The sequence below is a fragment of the Garra rufa genome, chromosome 22 (genome assembly GCF_049309525.1).
Source record: "Garra rufa chromosome 22, GarRuf1.0, whole genome shotgun sequence".
In the NCBI taxonomy this organism is placed as follows: domain Eukaryota; kingdom Metazoa; phylum Chordata; class Actinopteri; order Cypriniformes; family Cyprinidae; genus Garra; species Garra rufa.
In genome coordinates, this window is record NC_133382.1 from 25,375,781 (window position 1) to 25,401,692 (window position 25,912).

General features: G+C 37.8%; 1 protein-coding gene across 1 annotated transcript in view; it reads left to right on the forward strand.

Moving 5' to 3' along the window:
- spata20 (spermatogenesis associated 20) overlaps positions 1-25,912 on the forward strand; it is a 74,100-nt gene that overhangs the window by 38,497 nt on the left and 9,691 nt on the right. The window contains exon 15 of the mRNA XM_073827885.1: positions 4,056-4,136. Within this exon, the coding sequence (XP_073683986.1) occupies positions 4,056-4,136 (81 nt within the window). The remainder of the gene's footprint in view (positions 1-4,055; positions 4,137-25,912) is intronic.

Sequence of the window (25,912 nt, forward strand, 5' to 3'; positions counted from 1 at the left end):
AAATATGTATTATTAATTATATTTATTTATATATTGTTATTTGTAAATATTTACTAACATACAGTATAATGATTTTTTATTACTATAATTATTATTTTTATATATTATTTAACATTGTTTGAAATGAATACATAAATATTATTAATTATATTTATGTTTATATTTAGATTGTTATTATATGTAAATATTTCTTAACATAATAATAATAATTATTAATACATAATTTAACATTATTTTACATATTCATGTAAATAAATATGTTGTATATATATTTAAATACTTATTAACGTATAATAATAATAATAATTATTACTATTATTATTTTAAAGTATTATTTAACATTGTATTAAATAAATAAAATACTTACATTATTATATTTAAGTATATATATTGTTATTACATATACATATTTCTTCATATATGTTGTTATTATATGATGTTATTAATAATAATAATAATTATTATTATTAAATATTGTTTGCAAATTATTTATTCTTTTTTTGTCCAGAAGTGTAGTAAATAATCAGTAAACAATGCTTTTTGTTTTAAATGAAAATTAATTACCACTCCAGGCGGAACTGAGGGTAGACCATTGATCATGCGACTCAGTTCTCAATGATTTTCCTGTTCCATCTGGTGTAGATGTCCTGCAGGTTGACCGATACACCCGCGGTGTTATATGCAGCTGACCGCACCACCCTCTGCATGTCCTTGCGGTCCAGTGTTTTGCTGCTACTGTACCGGATAGTAATGCAGCTTGACAGGAAGCTCTCAATTTTGCACGCAAGTTTAATGATCTCAGCATCTGGAGAGCCATCCTGAACTTCCCTAGGCATGTGTGGGCTATGCTAAGCCTCCTGGAAGATTCCGTTAAAGGCCCTATTGATCAAAGATCTGTCAAAACCAGGCAGTGAAGCTGTTTGACCACAAGTCTTGCTGGTTAAGAAATCTGGCGGGGAAAACAACAAACCAGCAAGCGAGACACACCATATGCTGGTGACAAACCATGGCTGGATGTAATAAAGTCCCAATGAAGAACCTCCTCACTTCATGCTCTGGAAACCTGGAAGTGAACTTCTCTCCAGTGGGGACTGTCATTTCTGAATGCATCAGCCTCCAGGAGAGCCTGAGTAGATTGAGTGCCATGCTGAATGATTTTTCTCAGTCCTTGCCAGATGTTCTTGTGTCATATAACTGGAAATAAGTATTTTGCATTTTGGTTTCAGCTAAACATTAGATGCTTTTTTGTATTCATTGATATTTTCCATCCATGTTTGGAAATAAAGATAATTTTAGGAGTTCAGATATAAAATATCATTCAAACGTTTGATCCGGTTTAAATGTTTTAAAAATAAATGACATAAAAAAAAATTATTTATATTTTTGAAGGAAGCCTGTTATGCTTTAAAGGTTGTATCAGCGATTCTAGGCTGAAACATAAAGTGTTACTTTCAGCTGACCTTTTTTCACGATCCGCTTGCTGCTTGCCCCATAAATTGTCTGTAAAAAAACGCGTCTCTGTGGTCAGCCTAGGGTCAGCCTATCACCGTCAGGGGGTTGGTGTTGTGGTCTTTCGCTCTGCCTCCCTCACATCCCTGCACCAGTACGAAAGTCCACAACACCAACCCTCTGACGGTGATTGGTTGGAACACTGTTTGTTTTGCTGTGGAATCGTTGGTAGCACCGATTGTTTTTTTGGCATATCTCGGACCCTAGGCTGACCACAGAGACGCGTTTTTTTTACAGCCAATTTATGGAGCAGGCAGCGAGCGGATCGTGAAGAAAGGTTAGCTGAATGTGACACTTTATGTTTCAGGCTTGAAATCGCTGATACAACCTTTAAGGTTGCATTTATTTAATCACAAATACATTAAACCATTATTGTGGAATATTATTACAATTTAAAATAACTGTTTTCTATTTTATAATATTTTACAATGTAATTTATTCCTATGAAGGCACAGCTGAATTTTCAGCAACCGTTACTCCAGTTTTCAGTGCCACATGATTCTTCAAAAATTATAAATATACTGATTTTCTTCTCAAGTACTATTTCTTATTACTATAAATGTTGAAAACAGCTGTTTTTATTGTGGAAAAGTATTTATTAAAAAAAAAATCCCTGGCTCCAAAAGGTTTGAAAACCTCTGGCTTTACATATTCATATAAATAAATAAATGAATGAATGAATGAATGAATGAATGAATGAATGAATGAATGAATGATTGATTGATTGATTGATTGATTGATTGATTGATTAGTTAGTTATATTTATACATGTTATATTTCTTAACATGATAATAATATTATTATTATTATTATTATTATTATTATTATTATTATTATTATTATTATTATTATTATTATCAAATATTGTTTACAAACGATTTTTTTTTATTTAAACTGTATTATAAAATATTAAATCATTTTTATTAATGTATTTATTTGATGTTTATTAGCTTATTTGTTAATTATTTATTTAATTTTACCATCATTATGTTTTTATTCTTAATGTATTATTTATTGTTTTACATATTCATATACATAAATACATACATATTATTAATTATATTTATTTATATATTAGTAGTAAATGTAAATATTTATTTACATATAATAATTATTATTTTTATTGTATTATTTAACATTGTTTTATATATTCATATAAATAAATAAATAAATAAACTATTTATTATTAATTATATTTATTTATATATTGTTATTATATGTAAACATTTCTTAACATACAGTAATAATAATAATAATTATTATTATTTTTATTTATTATTGTTAAAATTATTTATATATTGTTATATGTAAATATTTATTAACATATAATAATAATTAGTAGTAGTAAATATTGTTTGCAAATGATTTATACTTTTTAATTTAAACATTTTTAAATATTAAATAGTATTTATTAATGTATTTATTTGGTGTTTGTTAGCTTATTTGTTAATTATTATTTAATTTTACCATTATTATATTATTATTTTTAATTCATTATTTAACAATGTTTTATGCATTTATATAAATAAACAAATAAAATATTTGTAAATATTATTTATATATAAGTATTATATGTATTTATTAACATATAATAATACAAATAGTAATAATAATGATTATTTTTCATGTGTTATTTAACATTTTACATATTCATATAATTAAATAAATAAAATATGTATTATTAATTATATTTGTTTATATATTATTATATGTATTATTACTTTTAATCTATTTCTTAACATTGTTTTACATATTCAAATTAACTGTTTATTTATATATTGTTATATATGTAAATATTTCTTAACATATAATAATAATAGTTATAATAATAATAATTATTACTATTATTATAGGTATTAAATATTGACGATATTTTGGTTTTTGTGTTTTTTTGTGAAGAAGTAACAGTTCTTATTACTATTAATGTTAACAGCTGTGCTGTGTAATATTATTGTGGAAAAGTATAAAAGTATTGATTAAAAAAAAAATATTTGCTGACCCCAAACTTTTGAAAGGTATCTGTCTGAACCCTAATCTCTAACCTCAATGGTATATCTGATCTTTTTAAGCTTTTTTGGAATATTAGTATGACCCTTGCTGCTTCTGTTACAAAGGTACATACAGTAGGATTGATTGCAGTTCATCAGTCCTCACTATGAGGGCCGTTAGCGCCTGGATCTGTCACATATCAAACTAGAATGATGCTGCTGGATAAAAGTTTTCCCTGTCAGGCCATTTTTCCAAAGTTTCCTCCTGTTCCCGGACAATTGTAGGAGCTGTGAACATGTGTCATGGCCATCAGAGCTCACCAGCGGCGGAGAAGTCATCAGAGTAGGTGGAATAACAAGCTAGAGGTCCAGCTAAGGGCAGCCCGCTCCACATCACACCTGCCCACCTCATTACAGCACCATACAAGCAGTCCTGACCCTTTCTTCTTCCCGTTCATTCTTTTCGCATTTGTTCATTTGGTGGTTCATACAGTACAGATTTTTTTTGCTCACAAGTTTGTTGTTCTGTTATGTGTAACTGTCTCCTTTTTCTTGTAGATTGTTATCTGTGGCCAGCCTGATGCTGAGGACACTGCAAGTTTGATTTCCTGTGTCAACTCTCTATTTCTGCCCCATAAAGTAAGTGTACTTTTACTCTCTAACGAAAAGCACTGTTAGGACTATTAAGGTCACTCTAATTGGGTGTTTCAATTAGTCCATTCGACTTTAAAATACTATATGAAACAGTTATTAATGGAAGGCCGTTTCCGCCACTGAATAAAATAAAAAAGGTCATTGCGACTTTTTATCTCACAATTCTGACTTTTTTCTCAGAATTGTGAAATATAAACTCGTAATTGCGAGTTATAAAATCAGAATTGTGTGATATAAAGTTTATATCTCGCAATTGTGACTTTTTTCTCAGAATTGCAAGTTTATATCTCACAGTTCTTACTTTATAACACAGAACTGTGAAAATCTGAGTTTGTTTCCCCTTAAAACTGAACAATTGCACAATAAAACTTGCAATTCTGAAATTTTTTCTCCGAATTGTGAAATATAAACTCACAATTGTGAGTTATAGTCAGAATTGTGAGACAAACTCACAATTGACTTTTTTTTTCTCAGAATTGTGAGTTCATATCTTACAGTTCTTACTTTATAACACAGAATTACGAAAACTGAACTTTATAACTCACAAAAAAGCCAGAATTGCAAGATACAGACTCGCATTTGTGTGAAAAAGTTAGAATTGTGACATTTTTTTACGTAAACACGAGTCTGTATCTTGCAATTCTGACTTTTTTTCTGAAAAAAAGACTGTTCTCAGAATAAAATTTTCTGAATTGAGATAAACTCACAATTGTGACTTTTTTCATAATTGCAAGTTTATATCTTGCAATTGTCACTTATTCTCAGAATTGCGAGTTTATATCTTGCACTTAACTTTTTTTCTCAGAATTGCGAGTTTATATCAATTAACAATTCTTACGAAAAAGTCACAATTGCAAGATATAAACTCGCAATTCTGAAAAAGTCACAATTGCGAGTTTATATCTTGCAATTGTGACTTTTTCGTAAGAATTGTGAGTTTATATCTCGCAATTGTGACTTCTCAGAATTGCGAGTTTATGTCTCGCAATTGTCGCTTTTTCCTCAGAATTGCGAGTTTATGTCTCGCAATTGTGACTTTTTCCTCAGAATTGCAAGTTTATGTCTCGCAATTGTGACTTTTTCCTCAGAATTGCGAGTTTATATCTCGCAATTGTCGCTTTTTTTCAGAATTGCGAGTTTAGATCTCGAATTTGTGCCTTTTTTCTCAGAATTGCGAGTTTATATCTTGCACTTAACTTTTTTCTCAGAATTGCGAGTTTATATCTTGCACTTAACTTTTTTCTCAGAATTGCGAGTTTATATCTTGCAATTGTGACTTTTTTCAGAATTGCGAGTTTATATCTCGCAATTGTGACTTTTTTCTCAGAATTGTGAGTTTATATCTTGCAATTGTGACTTTTTCGTCAGAATTGTGAGTTTATATCTCGCAATTGTGACTTCTCAGAATTGCGAGTTTATGTCTCGCAATTGTGACTTTTTCCTCAGAATTGCGAGTTTATATCTCGCAATTGTCACTTTTTTTCAGAATTGCGAGTTTAGATCTCGAATTTGTGCCTTTTTTTCTCAGAATTGCGAGTTTAGATCTCGAATTTGTGCCTTTTTTTCTCAGAATTGCGAGTTTATATCTCGCAATTGTGACTTTTTCAGAAAATTATACATTTTCTGAGAGAAAAAAAGTCAGAATTGTGAGATAAAAAGTCACAATAACATTTTTTTTTATTCGCAGAAATGGCTTAACTTAAACCAATAAAACATTTCTGTTTCTTAAAATAAAATAAATGTCACTGAAATAAAAAAATAACTTCTTATTTCAGCTAGTTGCTGAGACTGGAGACTGTTCACATTTTAATTTAGTTTAACTTGATATACTAAAACAACTAAAACTAAAACAAAAATCAATTAAAAAAAAACACAATTTTGTGTTGATTTTGATGTTTGCTGGAAGATGCAACCATGGCCCATTATAAGATTTCTAACAGAGGCAGCCAGGTTTAGATTTTTTATCTGCTGGTATTTGATAGAATCCATGAAGCCATGTATCTAAACAAGATGTCCAGGTCCTCCGGCAGAAAAATAGGTCTAAAACATTAAAGACCCAGCAGTATTTTTAACCGTGGGCATGGGGTACTTTTTTATCCCTGTCTGCACCAAAACTATCTCTAGGGTTAGCTGCCAAAAAACAAATTTTTAGTTTCATCTGACCATAGAAGCCAGTCTTGTTTGAAGTTCCAATCATGTCTGACAAGTGAATATGCTGGAGTTTGTTTTTGGGTGAGCCAGAAGGATTTTTTCTTGAAACCCTCTGGAACAACATGTGGTGATGTAGGGGCTGTTTGATCATTTTATTGTCATTATTGTTGACCCCAAGACTCAACAATTCTCTGCAATTCTCCAACTGTGATCCTTGGAGAGTCTTTGGCCACTCAAACTCACCTCCTTATCGTGCATTAGGATGAAATAGACACACGTCCTCTTCTAGGCAGATTTGTAACATCTTTAGTTGATTGGAACTTCTTAATTATTGCCCTGATGGTGGGAATGGGGATTTTCAATGCTTTAGCTCTTTTCTTACAGTCAATTTCTATTTTGTGAAGCTCAACAAACTTGTTCTGCACATTAGAACTACATTCTTTGGTTTTACTTCTTGTGATGGATGATTAGGTGAATTTGGATTTTGTGTTCCTTATATTTATAATCCTGTGGAACAGAAAGTCATGACTGGACAATTTTATACTCCTAGCCGCCCTGTATATTAATTTTTTTTTTTATATTAATGGGAATATACTTTCGAGATATTTTACTTAGACAAATTTTTAGGGGTGCCAATAATTGTGGCCAACGTCAACTAGAGAAAAACATTTATTTCATAGAGATCCCCCCCCCCCATTTTCCATCGTTTTACTTCAATGAAAGGTTAGAATTTTGTGAATTTTTCGAATGAAAGGTCTAAAGGATAATCGATGAAGATGTATTTTCACAGTCACCTTTGCTCATATTTACTAAGGGTGCCAGTATTAGTGGAGGGCACAGTATATATATAAAATGACAAAAACACCACTAAAATTAAAATGAAAATGAAAACAGAAAATATAAAAATAAAAAATGTATTCAAATTATTAATAAAACTATACTACTCAGTACTATAATGACATTGATATGACAAATAATACCATCAGAATTTATATTATATGCAATTATACAATTATATAATTTAGATTTTTAATTTTTTTTTTTTAGATTTAAAAAAAAAATATTTGTAATTTTTTTTCCAAAAACATAAATAAAGCGAAGCAACTGTAAGGTTGAACAAAAAAACCTCTTTTACTCTTTTACAAACAAAACTCGTTAAAAACACAAATTACTCAGTCCATCAGTGCATACAAAATAAACAATCTTTGCTAAATATGAAAAAAAAAAATTACAGCTGGATTAAAAACAATGCATAACACAAATCTGCACTCAAGTGACTTTTAATTTTCTTTTCTTTCAAACATCACACATTTCAAACATTCTTTTCATGTTTTCTCTTCACTTTTTTACATAATAAATATTGAAATGGTTTGTTTATTTCACAAATATTTACACATAAACTTTAATAAAAATAAAATTCCAAATTCTGAAATCTTTTTGAGCTTTGTTTTGAATTTCTGAAATGAAAGAACTGAAATGAAGGTCATTTTTAATCTGGCATAATAGACGTACATATAATAGATTAATTTGGAGCAACACTGGCTGATTTACTGGCCCTTCATTGTATGTTGATTTTTTTTTTTTTCTCGTACATGACACGTTCATTGGTTTGCACAGAATGCCTTGTGCATTGGAGCACAGTCATGCTAATGAGTTCACTAAAGTAATCTCTAGCAAAAGGTCAAGTTGTCAAATTTTTAACCTATGCATGCTGACACACACACTGCGAGCCAAAGGGCTGGGACAATGGCTACCCACCACACCACATTTTAAATTTTGGAATAATTAGTAAATAGTTAAGAGTTTTCTGTAGACGTTAGCCTTAGGCTTGGCTTTGTGTGGATTTTTTTCTTTCGCTAAAGGTCATAGCTCAGGATAGCATTTGCACTCTTCCTGCCCTTTTCCCCAGCGCTTCCGTGACTGCTCTCTTCTCTCACACGACGACAGAAAGAGCAAACACACACGTGCTCGCTGCACCTGGCCTTACAGGTTTTAAGTGTGAAATACCAATAGCAAGCACAACAGAATACACACCGGGGTCTAACCTTTTGCCATTTATCATGGTAGTCTAACATCTTTTATTGTATGTGAAAATCCCTAGAGAGGCAACCCTCCCTTTCCTTAAGGCAGGAATAATGAGTTAGTTTTGAAACTAAATGGATCAGAGGCCTTGTGAATGGAAAACAGGCTGGGGCCGTCCCGTTTCTCTGTATTTCTGTTGCTACAGTAGGTGGCTCTGTAGGATGGTGTTGGGAGGATGTAAGCATGTGACCTTACACTCCATCAGTGAACCCTGAGCGTCACATTTTGTGTCAAAGGCTGAGTTTGATCTCCTCACAGTGCATCATTTATTAACATTGTTCCTCCCTGGTGGGGCAAAGGCTTTGGCACATTCATCTTCTTTCTCATCATAGCCGCACTTATGTAATCTTAATGATACCGACTCTCAGAGTGAGAAATATAAGGTCACGTCGCCTTCATTCATTCATTCATTCAGTCGGGTCTGTGACCTAGAGGTTTGTTTTTGTTTGTATTTTATTTGAAGACTTAATTTAAAGACTTATTCACTTTAATATCCTCTTATTGTGTGTTTTTGGTTTTCATAATCTTTCGTTGAGATGTAATAACTTTCTTTGCTTCTAAAACAAATTTTCTGCTGACATAACCAAATCTGTGTAGGTAGGGAAAATGAGCAGTATAAAATTATTATTATTAAACCAATTCAGATTGAAAAAAAGTCCTTTTCTACATTGTTGTGTTGTGTGTGTCACATTTTAAAAGTTAATTGCATTATGAATGTTGTTCTAGGCTGTTTCGTAACTGCAATCTGTATATTTTGGTCTTACTAATAGTAGTCTAACAGGTTTGGGAAATGTAATGCTTTTCGCTCCTGGTCGGATGTAATATTTAGCTGGTTTATTTATGATCTCCTTTTGCCATATGCACAATATCTTTCTGTGTTTCGGAGATACTGGAGTGTGTGAGTATATGAGTGTGTTTCCTGATGCAGAGAAATCCTGCTTCTGTTAATGATTTCTGCAAATCCATCTCTGCCAATCTGGTCACAATAAAGCACAAAATACATAGTTCACTCAATAATGAATATACAGTGGTGGCCAAAATTATTAGAACACTAGTATTTTTATCAGATAGAAAAGGTTTTACGTCAGTTATTTCTATCTTTTGCTGTAGTGTGTCAGTAGGAAATACCAGTTTACATTTCTAAACATTCATTTTACCATTAATTGTAATAATCCAGTGAGATTTTTGTTTGCACAAGGAGTCTGACAACAGCCAATGCTCCACACAAAGATCTCAAAGACAAAGATAGTCTGTCTGGAATGACATGAAGATACAGAACAAACTGAGAAAGACTAAATCCAGAAGAACTGTGGCATCATCTCCAAGATGCTTCAAGAAACCTACCTGCTATGGTACTATTAAAAGTTTTAGGGCACTTGTGTAAAAATTCTGTAAATTGAGGATGCTATGTCATAAATAATAGATACATTTTCTATATCAATTAACTTCTATTAACTAAATTAAATCAACATTTAGTATGACCATCCTTTGCGTTTAAAGCAGCTTTTGTTCTAGTTGCACTTGGACGTTTTTCAGGTAGCTTTGCAGGTAGGTCTCTTTGCCACAGTTCTTCTTGATTTAGTCTGTCTCAGTTTGTTCTGTTTCTTTATGTCATTCCAGACAGACTAGATGATGAGATCAGATCTCTGTGTGGAGCACTGGCTGTTTTCAGACTCCATTTGCAAACAAAAATCTCACAGGATTATTACAACAAGGCAAAATGAATGTTTGGAAATGTAAACTGATATTTCCTACTGATGCACTACAGCAAAAGATAGAAATAACTGATTTAAAACCGTTTTTAGCTGGTTAAAATACTGGTGTTCTAATAATTTTGGCCACCACTGTATATTTGCTCAAATTCATGTCATATCAATCACGTATGACAGTTGTTTTTTTTTTTTTTTTTTACAAAAGGGACATTTTTAAAGAACATCCTGGCTGCTTTGTTCAGTATAATGAAAGTAAATTGAGGACCAGGGCTGTCAAACTCCAAAATGACCAAAAAATTGTTTAAGCCAATGGTTTAGTGATCTGTAGTGAATAATGACTTAAATTTCAGCCTGTTTGTCACACACAGCTATTGTATGGCTTCATATGACTTGAAATATATTGCAGAAGTCATATGGAGTAGTTTAATGAGTACTTTTATGAGCCCCAGTCTTCACTGACTTCCATTACACTGAGGGAACAAAAAATATTTGATCCCCTGCTGATTTTGTACGTTTGCCCACTGACAAAGAAATGATCAGTCTATAATTTTAATGGTATGTTTATTTTAACAGTGAGAGACAGAGTAACAACAAAAAAATTCAGAAAAACGCATTTACATTTTTTTATAAATTGATTTGGATTTTAATGAGTGAAATAAGTATTATTACAAGATTTCGGGCTCCCAGGTGTCTTTTATACAGGTAACGAGCTGAGATTAGGAGTATAAAAGACACCTGTCCACAGAAGTAATCAATCAATCAGATTCCAAACTCTTCACCATGACCAAGACCAAAGAGCTGTCCAAGGATGTCAGGGACAATATTGTAGACCTACACAAGGCTGGAATGGGCTACAAGACCATCACCGGGCAGCTCGGTGAGAAGGTGACAACAGTTGGTGCGATTATTCGCAAATGAAAGAAACACAAAATAGCTGTCAATATCCCTCGATCTGGGGCTCCATGCAAGATCTCACCTCGTGAAGTTTCAATGATCATGAGAATGGTGAGGTATCAGCCCAGAACTACACGGGAGCTCAAGGCAGCTGGGACTATAGTCACCAAGAAAACAATTGGTAACACACTACGCCCTGAAGGACTGAAATCCTGCAGTGCCCGCAAAGTCCCCCTGCACAAGTTTGCCAGTGAACATCTGAATGATTCTGAGGAGAACTGTTGTGGTCAGATGTAGTCACAGGACCAAAATCAATTTGGCATCAATTCAACTCTCCGTGTTTGGAGGAGGAGGAATGCTACCTATGACCCCAAGAACACCATCCCCACCGTCAAATATGGAGGTGGAAACATTATGCTTTGGGTGTGTTTTTTTCTGCTAAGGGGACAGGACAACTGCACCTCATCAAAGGGATGATGGATGGGGCCATGTACCGTCAAATCTTGGGTGAGAACCTCCTTCCCTCAGCCAGGGCATTGAAAATGGGTTGTGGATGGGTATTCCAGCATGACAATGACTCAAAAACACACAGCCAAGGTAACAAAGGAGTGGTTTAAGAAGAAGCACATTAAGGCCCTGGAGTGGCCTAGCCAGTCTCCAGACCTTAATCCCATAGAAAATCTGTGGAGAGAGCTGAAAGTTCAAGTTGCCAAATGTCAGCCTCGAAACCTTAATGACTTGGAGAGGATCTGCAAAGAGGAGTGAGACAAAATCCCTTCTGAGATGTGTGCAAACCTGTGGCCAACTACAAGAAATGTCTGACCTCTGTGATTGCCAACAAGGGTTTTGTCGCCAAGTCGTGTTTTGCGAAGCGTTCAAATACTTATTAAAATACAAAACAATTTATAACAGTTTTGAAATGCATTTTTTTTTGTTATTCTGTCTCTTACTGTACAAATAAACCTACCATTAAAATATAGACTTATCATTTCCTTGTCAGTGGGCAAACGTACAAAATCAGCAGGGGATCAAATAATTTTTTCCCTCACTGTACATTGCAGAAGTGGCCAGAATATTCTTCAAAAAATTCACCTCATTAAGTATGTCCTGCAAAAAAAAAAAAAAAAGAAGGCATTTGGATACTGAACTGATAGTGAGTTAAAGAGACAGTTCACCCAAAAATGAAAATTCTGTTATTAATTACTCACTTATTGTTAAGTAAAGTTGTTATTTTTGTTTTCTTTGTGCACGAAAGTATTCTCGTAGTTTCAAAAAATTACGAATGAACCACAGATGTCACATGGACTATTTTAACAATGTCCTTATTGCATTTCCATTAAAAAAAATCTTTATTTGTGTTTTGAAGATGAACAAAGGTCTTACATGTTTGGAATGGCATGAGTAAGTAGGCAAATAGTTGATTTTTGGGATAACTATCCCTTTAACCCTTAAATGCATGAATGTTTCACCAATCATTATTACATATTCGGATCTTTAGCAACGCGGACCGATATATATATCATGGATGGATCTCTAACTTCTGCAACACCAAAAGACTCTCTTGATATTTTAAGAAAAATTACAGAAGAATAAAATAAAGCATATTTTTTCACCCTTTGCAACTTAGAAGGGATCAATTTGAGCAGATGATTTTACGATCGCCGCCATCCTCAGAGCGAACATCCACGGTACATTCAGCATCTGGCTCATATTCGCAATCTCAACCATATTCTCAAAACTATCGTTTTCAATGACTTCTAAGTCAATATTTGGATCATTTTTGATATTCATTTGTTTATGTATGCGATAATTATGAGTGAAACATCACATCATTATTGTCAATCAAACAGTGCCATCTCGAGGAGTAAAGGTTAGTTACACGTTGTCACGACCACACACAAAGGAAGAAGGTGAGTATCTTTCAAGATATTTATTAACAAACGTGCACAGTTCAACACACGTGCAAACAGGTGAATAAAGGTCTCTGTGGTCAAATCTTCAAACATAACACAACAGGTGAGTTCAAGTTCATAAGTATCGTAGCGTGAGCAACAGTCACTTCCCTCTAACACGATTAACGTGTTTCACAGGAGATCATCGGAGCAATCCACGAGGAGCACGTAACGTGTTTCACAGGAGAACATCAGAACAATCCACGAGGAGCACAGGAGAAACAACAGGAGGGGGAGAAGATCCACAGAGAGACATCCATGCAACTTCGATACCAGCCGGTGAGTAAGTGACAGAGGTAAGTATATAAAGGGTGTGGTGATTGCTGGTGCAGGTGACGGTGATTAGAATTCTGGTGATGGTTCACGGGCGTGCTGTGGTGGTGATTGGCTGGTGGGTGGGGGATCGTGGTGATTGGGGCTGAGGGAACATGCAGAGGGTGTGACATCACCCCCTCCTCCACGGGTGACTCCTGGCACCCAAGAGCGGCGACGGGGACGACCACGACCTCTGGGAGCTGGGCGTTCGGGATGTTGGCGGTGGAATTCCTCGAGGAGAGTCGGATCCAGGATGTCGTCACGGGGTATCCACGATCTCTCCTCGGGTCCGAACCCTTCCCAGTCCACGAGGTACTGGAGCTGGTCCTTCCGCCGCCGGGAGTCTAGGATTTCTTGGACCTGGTAGATGTTATCTCCGAGGATCTCTGGTGGTTCGGGAGGAGGAGGTGGCTCCGATTCTGTGGAGGAAGGGAATAGGGGTTCAGTATGGCGTTTTAGCAGGGAAACGTGAAACGAGGGAGTGATCCTGTAATGTGGAGGTAGGTTAAGACGGTAGGTGACGGGGTTGATTTGTGAGTGAACGGTGAAGGGCCCTATGTAGCGGGGACTCAGCTTCTTACTGGGCAGCCGGAGGCGTATGTCCCGGGTGGAAAGCCATACCTGGTCCCCGGGGAGGTAAACTGGGTTGGGTAACCTACGGCGGTTGGCGTGCTCCGTATGCCTCCGTACTGCCCGTTGGAGATGGACGTGCGCTGAGTCCCACACCCTCTCGCTCTCTCGGAACCAGTGATCTACCGCAGGCACCTCGGAGGACTCTCCTGTCCATGGAAACAGAGCTGGTTGATAGCCTAGAATACATTGGAAGGGGGTTAGACCAGTAGAGGTTTGACGGAGGGAATTTTGCGCATACTCAGCCCACGGTAGATACTGGCTCCAGGTGTTCTGATGTTGGGAACAGTACGTCCGAAGGTAGCGGGAGATTTCCTGTATTTTCCGTTCGGTCTGCCCGTTAGTTTGAGGGTGATATCCGGATGACAGGCTGACTGTGGTACCCAGGAGCTTGAAGAAGGCCCGCCAGACCCTGGAAATGAATTGAGGTCCTCTATCGGACACGATATCTTCTGGAAGTCCGAAGTTCCGGAATACATTGTGGAACAGTGCTTCTGCGGTTTCTAGTGCTGTGGGGAGACCTTTGAGAGGTATTAGTTTGCAAGCTTTTGAGAATCGGTCAACTACCACTAAAATTGTCGTGTAGCCCTGAGAGGGAGGCAGGTCTGTGGCGAAGTCAATACCTAAATGTGTCCAGGGTCGGCGGGGAATAGGTAATGGTTGTAGTTTACCTTCGGGTAAGCGGCGTGGGGTTGTGTTGACGGCGCAGACCGAACATCCTTGGACGTACCGTTCCACTTCCCTGCTCATGTTGGGCCACCAATATTTCTGCTGGAGGAGCGAGAGGGTTCGCCTACTGCCAGGATGTCCTGAGCCGGGGGACGTGTGCGTACTATCCAGCAGAAGGGGTCTAAGACGGATTGGAACATAGACGCGACCCGGGGGAAGCTCCGGTGGTGCAGGTTCCTCGAAGGTGGCGGCCCGAATATCCTCATCGAGTTGCCACAGAATGGGTGCGAGGAAGACAGATGGAGGTAGAATAGGGTCAGGAGCGTCAGTGGTAGGTTCGGGTGAGTACATACGAGATAGGGCGTCTGCTTTGGTGTTTTTGTGGCCGGGTTGGTAAGTAATGTTGAAATTGAATCGGGCAAAGAATAGTGACCAGCGAGCTTGGCGGGCATTTAATCTTTTGGCGTGTTGAATGTACTGGAGGTTTTTGTGGTCGGTTATCACGGTGAAGGGGAACTGGGCTCCTTCCAACCAGTGCCGCCACTCTTCGAGGGCGAGCTTCATTGCCAGAAGTTCGCGGTCTCCAATTCCGTAGTTCTGCTCAGCTGGGGTGAGTTTCTTGGAATAGTACGCACACGGATGGAGGGATTGGGGTTCACCAGACCATTGGGACAGCACGGCTCCTACGCCTACGTCCGCCGCGTCGACTTCCACCACGAAGGGCCTTGAAGGGTCGGGATGCTTGAGGATGGGAGCGGTGGTGAACATCAGCTTGAGACGGTCGAAGGCTTGTTGGGCTTCTGGAGTCCACTGTAATACCCGGCGTCCTCCCTTTAAGAGGGAAGTGAGTGGAGCCGATAGGAGACTATAGTTTTTTATAAAGCGTCGGTAGAAGTTAGCGAACCCTAAGAAACGCTGAAGTTCCTTCACCGTCCTTGGTTCCGCCCACTTGGCCACTGCGTCCACCTTTCCGGTCTCCATGCGAACTCCCTCCGCAGTGATCACGTATCCGAGGAAGGAGATGGAGGGTTGATGGAATTCACATTTTTCTAACTTTAGATAGAGTTGGTACTCACGGAGGCGCTGGAGAACCTGGCGAACGTGGTCTTGATGTTCCTTTAGATTACGTGAATATATTAGGATATCATCAGTGTAGATGATTACGAAACGATGGAGATAGTCGCGGAAGATTTCGTTCATGAAATTCTGAAATATGGACGGACTGTTGGCCAGGCCATAGGGCATCACCTGATATTCATAGTGACCGGTCAGGGTGATGAAGGCGGTTTTCCACTCATCTCCTTCTCGGATACGGATCAGGTTGTAAGCACTGCGGAGGTCGAGTTTGGTGAATACGCGGGCTTCCCGTAGCTCCTCCAAGGCAGCTGGCACTAGGGGCAGTGGATAGGCGAATTTCACCGTGGCGTCGTTAAGTACGCGGTAATCAATGCAGGGTCTGAGTCCACCATCCTTCTTGGGGACGAAGAAGAAACTGGATGCTGCTGGGGACGTGGAAGGTCTGATGAACCCCTGTTGGAGAGCCTCCTGGATGTAGTTCTCCATGGCCTCCTGCTCAGGACGTGAGAGGGGGTAGATCTTCCCGTGAGGTAGTTTGGCGCCTGGCAGCAGGTCGATACTACAATCCCAGGGCCAGTGCGGTGGTAGTTGTGTGGCCCGTTCCTTACTGAAGACATCGGCAAAAGACTGATAGACGGGGGGAATGGCGATGGAGGATTGGGTGGTAGGACTCTCTATGGTGGTGGCGTGAAGAGGGATAGGACGGTATGGAGGCTCTGGATCCGACGAGGGAGGATGGTAGCCGTGGTTCTCACAATTTTTTCCCCATTCCAGGACCTCTCCTGTGCTCCAATCAACGCGGGGTTGGTGTTTTATGAGCCATGGTCTGCCCAAGATGACATCCACGTTGGCTCGAGGGAGTACTAGGAGGGTCAGATGTTCACGGTGGTTGTGTTGGGAGATGAGGGTCACTTTCTTGGTCCGGCGAGATATCTTACCATCGCCCAATGGTGAGTTTTGGATAGTGGTGATTTGATATGTAACCTCATTTAGAACGGTGGGAATTCGATGTTTAGCAATGAAATGTGATGAGATAAAATTGCCAGCCGCTCCGGAATCCACGAGCACATAGATGGGGAGAGTACGAGAGTTTACTATTAGTTCAGCGGTAATATGGGGTAAGAGAGACATGGCTGGAGTAATAGATACGGTACTCACCATTGGACGAGGCGGGCGGACTGGGCAGGCATTGATAAAGTGTGAGGCTTCTCCACAATACAGGCACAGGCGATTATTAATTCGTCGTTTCCTCTCCGCAGGGTCCAGGCGATAGGAGTCGGTCATCATGGGCTCTTCCGCATCTCGTTGGGGCGAAGGTGTTCGGAGTGGAGGGAAACTGGGCACAGACTTTGTAGAGGGACATGCTGAGAGATGTTGTGAAATGCCTACTGCTTTCTTGATGAAAGTCTCCAGCGGTACATGGTCATCATAAATGACCATATGCTTGCGGATCTGGGGTTTAAGCCCCTTACGGTAGGCTGCCAGGAGAGCGACTTGGTTCCAACCACTGATGGCCGCTAGGGAGCGGAAGCGCAAGGTGTATTCATGAATATTGGACGTACCTTGACTCAGAGTAATCAGTTCATCGTGCACGGAAAGGGGAGTGAGAGCAGCTCCAAACACGTCCTTAAAGTGGGTAACGAAAGCATTATAGGAGATTAGTGCATCGCTCCGTGAATTCCAAAGCGCTTCCGCCCATTGAAGTGCCTGCCCAGTGAGGAGGGAAATCATAAAAGATATTTTAGAAATTTCATTTGGAAAATGGTGTGCGTTGGCTTCGATGTAGAGGGAACTTTGCAGGAGGAAACCATTACAACCACCCGGGTCTCCGGAATAACTCATGGGGCGAGAGAGGGGCGTGTTGGAAATCGTCGTTGGAGTAGCAGGTAGAGATTGACGAAGGACGTTTACCATATCCGTAAATGGATCGGGGGTGTCTTCGGTGATAGCGGCGCTCGCCTCCATGAGTGATGTGGTAAGTTATTTCTTTAGGGCTGGTATCCTGTCACGACCACACACAAAGGAAGAAGGTGAGTATCTTTCAAGATATTTATTAACAAACGTGCACAGTTCAACACACGTGCAAACAGGTGAATAAAGGTCTCTGTGGTCAAATCTTCAAACACAACACAACAGGTGAGTTCAAGTTCATAAGTATCGTAGCGTGAGCAACAGTCACTTCCCTCTAACACGATTAACGTGTTTCACAGGAGATCATCGGAGCAATCCACGAGGAGCACGTAACGTGTTTCACAGGAGAACATCAGAACAATCCACGAAGAGCACAGGAGAAACAACAGGAGGGGGAGAAGATCCACAGAGAGACATCCATGCAACTTCGATACCAGCCGGTGAGTAAGTGACAGAGGTAAGTATATAAAGGGTGTGGTGATTGCTGGTGCAGGTGACGGTGATTAGAATTCTGGTGATGGTTCACGGGCGTTCTGTGGTGGTGATTGGCTGGTGGGTGGGGGATCGTGGTGATTGGGGCTGAGGGAACATGCAGAGGGTGTGACACACGTATTGAGTCATCAGATTTTGACATATTTTTGCACACAAAAAATATGCTTACACTATTTCACACCTCTGGTCTCTAGTGACCTGATACACCAAAACAGATATTTTTTATATTTTGTTATTTCTTTCTTATTATATTGCTTATAATGAATAGATGGAGGAATACTAAGAAAGTTGATTTCAAACTTAAAAAAAAAATAAAAATAAGGAAAGACCCAAGGTATGCATTTAAGGGTTAATAATGACAGTATTTTCCTTTTTTGGTGAACTGTTTGTTTATATCTGTGACTTTGGGTGTGTCTTTTTTATGCATTATTCTGCGTAAACATCTGATTTGCTTTGGCCAACTAAGTGAATGGAGTCTCCCTTATTTGTTGCTGGAGCATTTCAGCTCAAACAAATCCATCATAATGACATACACTGAAAAGAAACACAGCACTGAAGACCTCTGAGAGCTCGCTGTCTTTCACTATACTTCCAAATTCAGTTCCTGAATACAGTCCTACTTGTCATTGTGGAGCTAGAGCATCTGCTAAGAGCATAAATAGTACAGTCTCTGGGAACAGCAGCCTGGTCCCGTTTTCATTTTTAATCTAAATTCAGTCGTATGTGCTCATGTGTTCAATTCACATGTTAAACAGGGCTCACATATCCCTTGGATTTGATACAAGGAGAAAAGAACTTGGCCCTGTTGCCTAGGCACAGCAAGACGACAACCAGAAGAGGCTGCAAGTAATGAGTTAGTGTTAGTGAAGCCAGAAAAAAAAATAGCACAGAATTTCATCTGGTCAGGGACTGATAAAGGAAATGCTCACATGCACACACGCTTCTTATTGCCTGGCTGTGACGAAGCCTCAGATGGACCCTGGTCGGAATTGTTTGTTTAATTGACTTGGACATGATCGAAAGATCCGCCTGCATCAGGCCGTTGATTGCAAAGTCGGAAGGGCGTACTGAAAAATAGATGACTCTGTGTTATTGAGTTGAACCAGCAGGCAAATCATCATGCCAGCTTTAAATCCCTCAAGTATCACTATTCTTTGACAAATGAATGAATTACTGTTTTACCATGTCGTATTTTCCTAAGAGACCGGCTTTGACTAGCATGGTTCAAGATGGTTTATGCTAGTTAGTGCTGGCTCATGCAGTCAGTATTAACATACATGAAATCACACCATAGCAGATTTACACAGGTGGAGCTGGGGAAGGTGGAGTGCTACTAAAGTGTGCTGGAACTGCTACAGCAAGCACTAGCAAAGTATTTAAATGTTGAGCAGCAGCTCATTGGCTGCCGATACAAAAAGAACCAATTAGCTGTGCCATGTGAATAATGATGTCATTATGTCAGATTATGTTAGGCCCTATCAGACTGCTTCTGAGCGCTCCAGTCAGGACTTTGGGCCAAGTTTGCGAATCATTTGACTTAGGAACTTCACGTATCACAAATCATTTGATTTAGATCAGGACTTTGGAGCGGGTTCGTGCATAATTTGATTTAAAACTTCACATCATTTCATTCAGACGGGACTTTAATTCGCGTATTATTCGATTTAGATCAAGATTTTGAAGGGGGTTCGAAATCACATAATTCAGATCAGAACTTTGCATATAGGGAATCATTTGATTTAGATCGGGACTTTAAATCACATATCACAAATCATTTGATTCAGATCAGGATTTCGGTGAGGGTTTGCAAATCATTTGATTTAGATTGTAACTTCGCAAATAATTTGATTCAGATCGGGACTTTAAATTGCGTATCATGAATCATTTTATTTAGATCGGAACTTTGCGAATCATTTGATTCAAATTGGGACTTCAGATTGCATATTGCAAATCATACAATTTAGATCAAGACTTCGGAGCAGGTTCGGGAATCATATGATTTAGATCAGAACTTCACATATTGAAAATCATTTGATTTCAATCAGGACTTCAAATCACAAATCGCAAGTCATTTGATTTAGATCAGGACTTCAGAGTGGGTTCGCAAATCATTTGATTTATATCGGAACTTTGCGAATCATTTGATTCAGATTGGGACTTCAAATCAAGTATGCGAATTATACGATTTAGATCAAGACTTTTGCAAATCATTTGATTCAGATTGGGACTTCAAATCGCGTATCATGATTTATACGATTTAGATCAAGACTTTTGCAAATCATTTAATTCATATCGGGACTTCAAATCACGAATCATTCAATTTAGATTAGACTTCAAAAGCGGGTTTGTGAATCTTTTGATTTAGATCAGAACTTCGAAGCGGGTTTGTGAATCATTTCGCGAAATGAATGGTTTGTGATCTGTGCACCAAGTCCTGATCTGAAACAATGGTTCACGAATCATTTGTTTCAGATCAGGATTTTAGAGGAAATTGGAAAAAGAATATTTTTTTGCATTCAGTTATGTTCAATGCAGCTGAATATGTTGTTGAATAGTTGTTGTTCAGGAATTGCTCTCAAAAAAAGACATGTCAGCTAAATGCAAAGTGACCCACATTTGGTTTTTGACCACTGAAAATATGTACTTACTCAAACTTACTCATGGACCCACATTGAGATCCGAATAGCTCTAGAACTGAACTACTTAGGTCCTTAAAAATTAAGATGCCAAAAGAAAAGTTTATTAAGACCCACTATCTAAAAGGGTGTTAAGATATCTTTAATACTTCTTGAGTTACAGGCATGCAAACTCTGGTGTAAAAAAAACTGAGAATTTTAAATGGTCACCATTGGCACATAAAGCAACGAAGATAGCTAAAATCAACAGATTTTATTAATAGACCTACCAATCTCTGTGTAAAAATAACATAATGTTGCTTCCATCTTTCTAAAATAATTTTTACTCTCCTGTAATTTTACTCTGAATCTCAGGTGAAAATTGTCGTTTTGACCCCCTCCCCCCTACAAAATAATGGATCACATTTAAAATGTTGTCTTTCATCGCTATACATCTTTATCTTTCTTCAGAAAAATATGAACAAATTTAAAATTTGAGCCGGGAACCTTTGGTTGAGTCGACACGGAATGACCCCGGTGTGATTGTAGTCAGACTAAAGAGTTTACAAAAAGATGAATTATTGCTTTTGTATGGCTAAAATATATATATATATATATATATATTTAATTGTGTTAGGAAATTTCTTGCACCAATATGAACAGAGAGGGATGTTAGAGAGCACGTTTATGTATGGTGGGCTGACATGTCTGCTTTCAGTTACATGGGAAGATTAAGCTAGATTTCTCTCTCTCTCTTTTCCTAATCTGTGTTTTTCATTTGTAACAATAGAGACACGTAATTAGAGAGGGATAAATGGTTCTCACCTGCAGAGTCGGGACATGAATTAATCGTAATGAGAGCCATCATCTTAAGTCACTGAATCAGCCAGAACCAGCGCTTTGTCTCCATGGCATTGGGTATTCTTTATAAACAAAGAAAAACAGAGCTTGCTCTTACTCATTATAGTCATATAAATCCTGGCAATGGAAAGATCATGCATCAGTGTTCCTCAAACACACACGCACACACACATACATATTACTTCCAAATATTAAAGGCATTGTCTGGTTTCCTGTGTGAAAAATGTGAAATTGAATCTGAGGCCTGGAGACTGTGGAGCTGATGAGATTTCCTGCTCGTAGATTGCGAGAGCGTTTAGAGCGGCGTTGCGCTCTGCTTTCTACTCTAAACTAAGAGCGTCCGTGTGACACTGGCTCACCTTGTGTGTTTGTGTAGATATAGCTGTGATAGATTTAACCTGAACTCACCAAGGGTTATCAAAACAGCATTATCATTTAAAGTTGCACTGTCTGGGTCACCTGTCTGCAAATAGAGACTGCCTTTTGTGTGCACTTCATAGTAACTGCCTCTTCTATTATCAAATGGTTGTTTTGCTTCACTGAAAATCTAACATTTGCTCTGTCATTTCATCCATCTATCCATCCGTCCATCCATACATCTGTCCATCTATCTGGCTGTCTATCTGTCTGTCTATCATTCTATTGTTCTAACATTTGTTCTATAATTCCATCCATCCATTTATCTATCATTTAATTTATCTTTTCTATCTATTGTTCTATCGTTCTAACGTTTGCTTTATCATTCCATGCATCCATCTATCAGATGTCTGTCTGTCTGTCTGTCTATCTATCTATCTATCTATCTATCTATCTATCTATCTATCTATCTATCTATCTATCTATCTATCTATCTATCTATCTGTCTATCTGTCTATCTGTCTGTCTGTCTGTCTGTCTGTCTGTCTGTCGTTCGATTGTTCTAACGTTTGCTTTATCATTCCATGCATCCATCTATCAGATGTCTGTCTGTCTGTCTGTCTGTCTCTGTCTGTCTGTCTGTCTGTCTGTCTGTCTGTCTGTCTGTCGTTCGATTGTTCTAACGTTTGTTCTATCATTCCATCCATCCATTTATCTATCATTTAATTTATCTTTTCTATCTATTGTTCTATCGTTCTAACGTTTGCTTTATCATTCCATGCATCCATCTATCAGATGTCTGTCTGTCTGTCTGTCTATTTATCTATCTATCTATCTATCTATCTATCTATCTATCTGTCTATCTGTCTATCTGTCTATCTGTCTGTCTGTCTGTCTGTCTGTCTGTCTGTCGTTCGATTGTTCTAACGTTTGCTTTATCATTCCATGCATCCATCTATCAGATGTCTGTCTGTCTGTCTGTCTCTGTCTATCTGTCTGTCTGTCTGTCTGTCTGTCTGTCTGTCTGTCGTTCGATTGTTCTAACGTTTGCTTTATCATTCCATGCATCCATCTATCAGATGTCTGTCTGTCTGTCTGTCTGTCTCTGTCTATCTGTCTGTCTGTCTGTCTGTCTGTCTGTCTGTCTGTCTGTCTGTCTGTCTGTCTGTCTGTCTGTCTGTCTGTCTGTCTATCTGTCTGTCTGTCTGTCTGTCTGTCTGTCTGTCTGTCTGTCTGTCGTTCGATTGTTCTAACGTTTGTTCTATCATTCCATCCATCCATTTATCTATCATTTAATTTATCGTTCTATCTATCTATAGTGATATCTATTGTTCTATCGTTCTACTGTTTGCTCTATCATTCCATTCATCCATCTATCAGATGTCTATCTGTCTGTCTATCGTTCTATCTATTGTTCTATCATTCTAACATTTGCTCTATCATTCCATGCATCCATCAGCTGTCTATTTGTCTGTCCGTCTGCTTGTCTATCTGTCTGTCTATCTATCCATCCATTTATCTATCATTTGTTTTATTGTTCTATCAATCATTCTATCTTTTGTTCTATCGTTCTAACGCTTGCTATATAATTCCATCCATCCATCTGTCTCTGTCTGTCTTTCTGTCCGTTCATCTATCGTTTGTTCTATTATTCCATTCTATTCTATTCTATTCTATTCTATTCCATTATTCGATTTTCGTTCTATCTATCTATCTATCTATCTATCTATCTATCTATCTATCTATCTATCTATCTATCTATCTATCTATCTATCTATCTATCTATCTATCTATCTATCTATCATTCTATCATTCTATCATTCTATCTATTGTTCTATCTTTCTAACGTTTGCTCTATCATTCCATCTATCTATCATTCTATCGTGCTATTTATCATTTTATCATTCTAGGCTTAGAATTTAGTTTAAAGCTTTCAAACAAGATATGTCAAGCTGTTTTTTTTATTTTTTATTTGCACTCAATTGTTATTATTTTAATACAAATTGCAATTTTTCACCAAGTTTGCAACATCAATTCAAATTCAAGAATTCAGTTGCAATTTAAATGGCGTTCTTAATTTTTGTTCTTAATGGCGCACAACTCTAATATTTAAAATGATGGATGCTAGTCTATGTAAACCGAATCAGCGTATGAACATGTGCGGCCCTGCAGTGATCTGAGAAACGCAACTAATTCTCTTTTCGTGACCTGAGACCTTACTACACGCTTCACTGAGTTATACAATATGAATTATTCACGTTCCAGTGTACATACTGGGTATCCCTGATCGGCGCTCACCGTGCCTTTGATGCGATAATGGCGTGTTCAACCTCATTGAGCATTTGCTGCAAAGTATATTAAAGGTTTATGAAGACAGACCTAGAGAGGTTCAGGAGTGCGTTGCGAGGACCATACCGAAAGTGGATTTTTCACGATACATTAGCCAACCAGACTAGAAAATCTTTTTTAATTTAAATCCAATTATCGTATCATCTGTTCCTTCATTTCGGGGCGCAGAGTTTAATTGTGGGGAATGCGCTGTATAAGAATCTCCGGCTTTTGCAGTCTCATCTGTTCTTACTTATTTAATTCAAATTTGCTAGAGGACTCTCCAATTCAACACACTCTTCGAAATCAATTAATCCCACCCGTTGCGATCTGCAGGCGTGATTAAAAGTGTTGGAATAAATTTATCCATACTTTAATTAGGCTAAAACCTGTGTTGATTATAAAGGTGGTACGGTAGGGGTTCACATCCTCATGGGGCTTGTTACAGTAGAATACGAGGCATTAGAACAGCCACTCCATATCCCTGATGATGGCAACCAGCTGCTCACTTCAGTCATATGATTTCCTCGTGCTCATAGAAAGTCTGTTCTGAGATCAATTTAGTCCAACCAAATGCATAAGCATATATTAACGCTGTCCAGGTGTACTGTTGCCCAACAAAGAAAACGCTTGTTCCTTTAAAAGTTCATTTAATTATAACTGCAATCCAGGGATGTGGTTTTCATACAGTTATGTCTTTAAGTACAGAGGAGTCTGGAACCTTTTAAGTGCTAATATTTCTAGTGTTCATCTGAAATGGGATTTAGCCAGTACAGTAGAGCACGGGCTTTTGCACCGCGAAGAGTTCTCGACTCCGTCTGATTACTGAGACAAATGGTCCTGAATCTCTAACAAGGCCTCTGAGACATCGCAAGAGCCAGATAGGTCCCGAGGCAACCTGATGAGAACGAAAGAGTACAAAGCAAAGGTTTAAAAAAGCCTTAGAAACATCACAGTGGTGGATTATAGTAGATCTCAGAAAACTTAATTGAAGGGCAGTTAGACGCAGTAGCAGCACGTTGTGTTAAAACGTCACATTTCTGATTTTCTGCAAGAGATTTAGAGTCTCTGGTTTCTCTTTGCCTTGTCTTTATAATCATAATTAATGTCAGCTTATCTCCTGTCTCATATTCCCAAAGTCAGGTCACACATCATCATCATCACTCACGTCTAATGAACAATCTAACTCTGCGTCTTCTTCTTCAGGGGAGATGCTAAAATACACCCACGCACACTCAGCCATACTTTCCGCTACGTCTGTCACACACATTTTGTGTTTAGAAACAGCTCCTGAAAGTAATATCCGGTAGTTTAGCTTGTGAGAAAAGCCATTTTTATTAATTAAATTAATATATGATTTTTTAATAATATTAATTAATGTGTAATGCAATATTTTTAAAACACATATGCAGAATTTGTTCCATTCTTTCTAAACTACGTTCTACTTTCTAAAGGCAGGTCAGAACTTACAAGATTAATTAATTATTTATAATTTTTTATTGTTCTTTTGACAGTTTGAAAATGGTTAGAAAAAATATAATTTAAAAAAAAGATAAAAGATAATTATTCATATATAAAATATATGAGTAAAATATATACAATTTATGAAATATATTTCAATTTTAAATGTATTTATATTTTAATATAATGAAAGTATACAATTTAATGACAGTTAATTATTTGTAACCAAACCTCAAACAGCATTAACATATTAT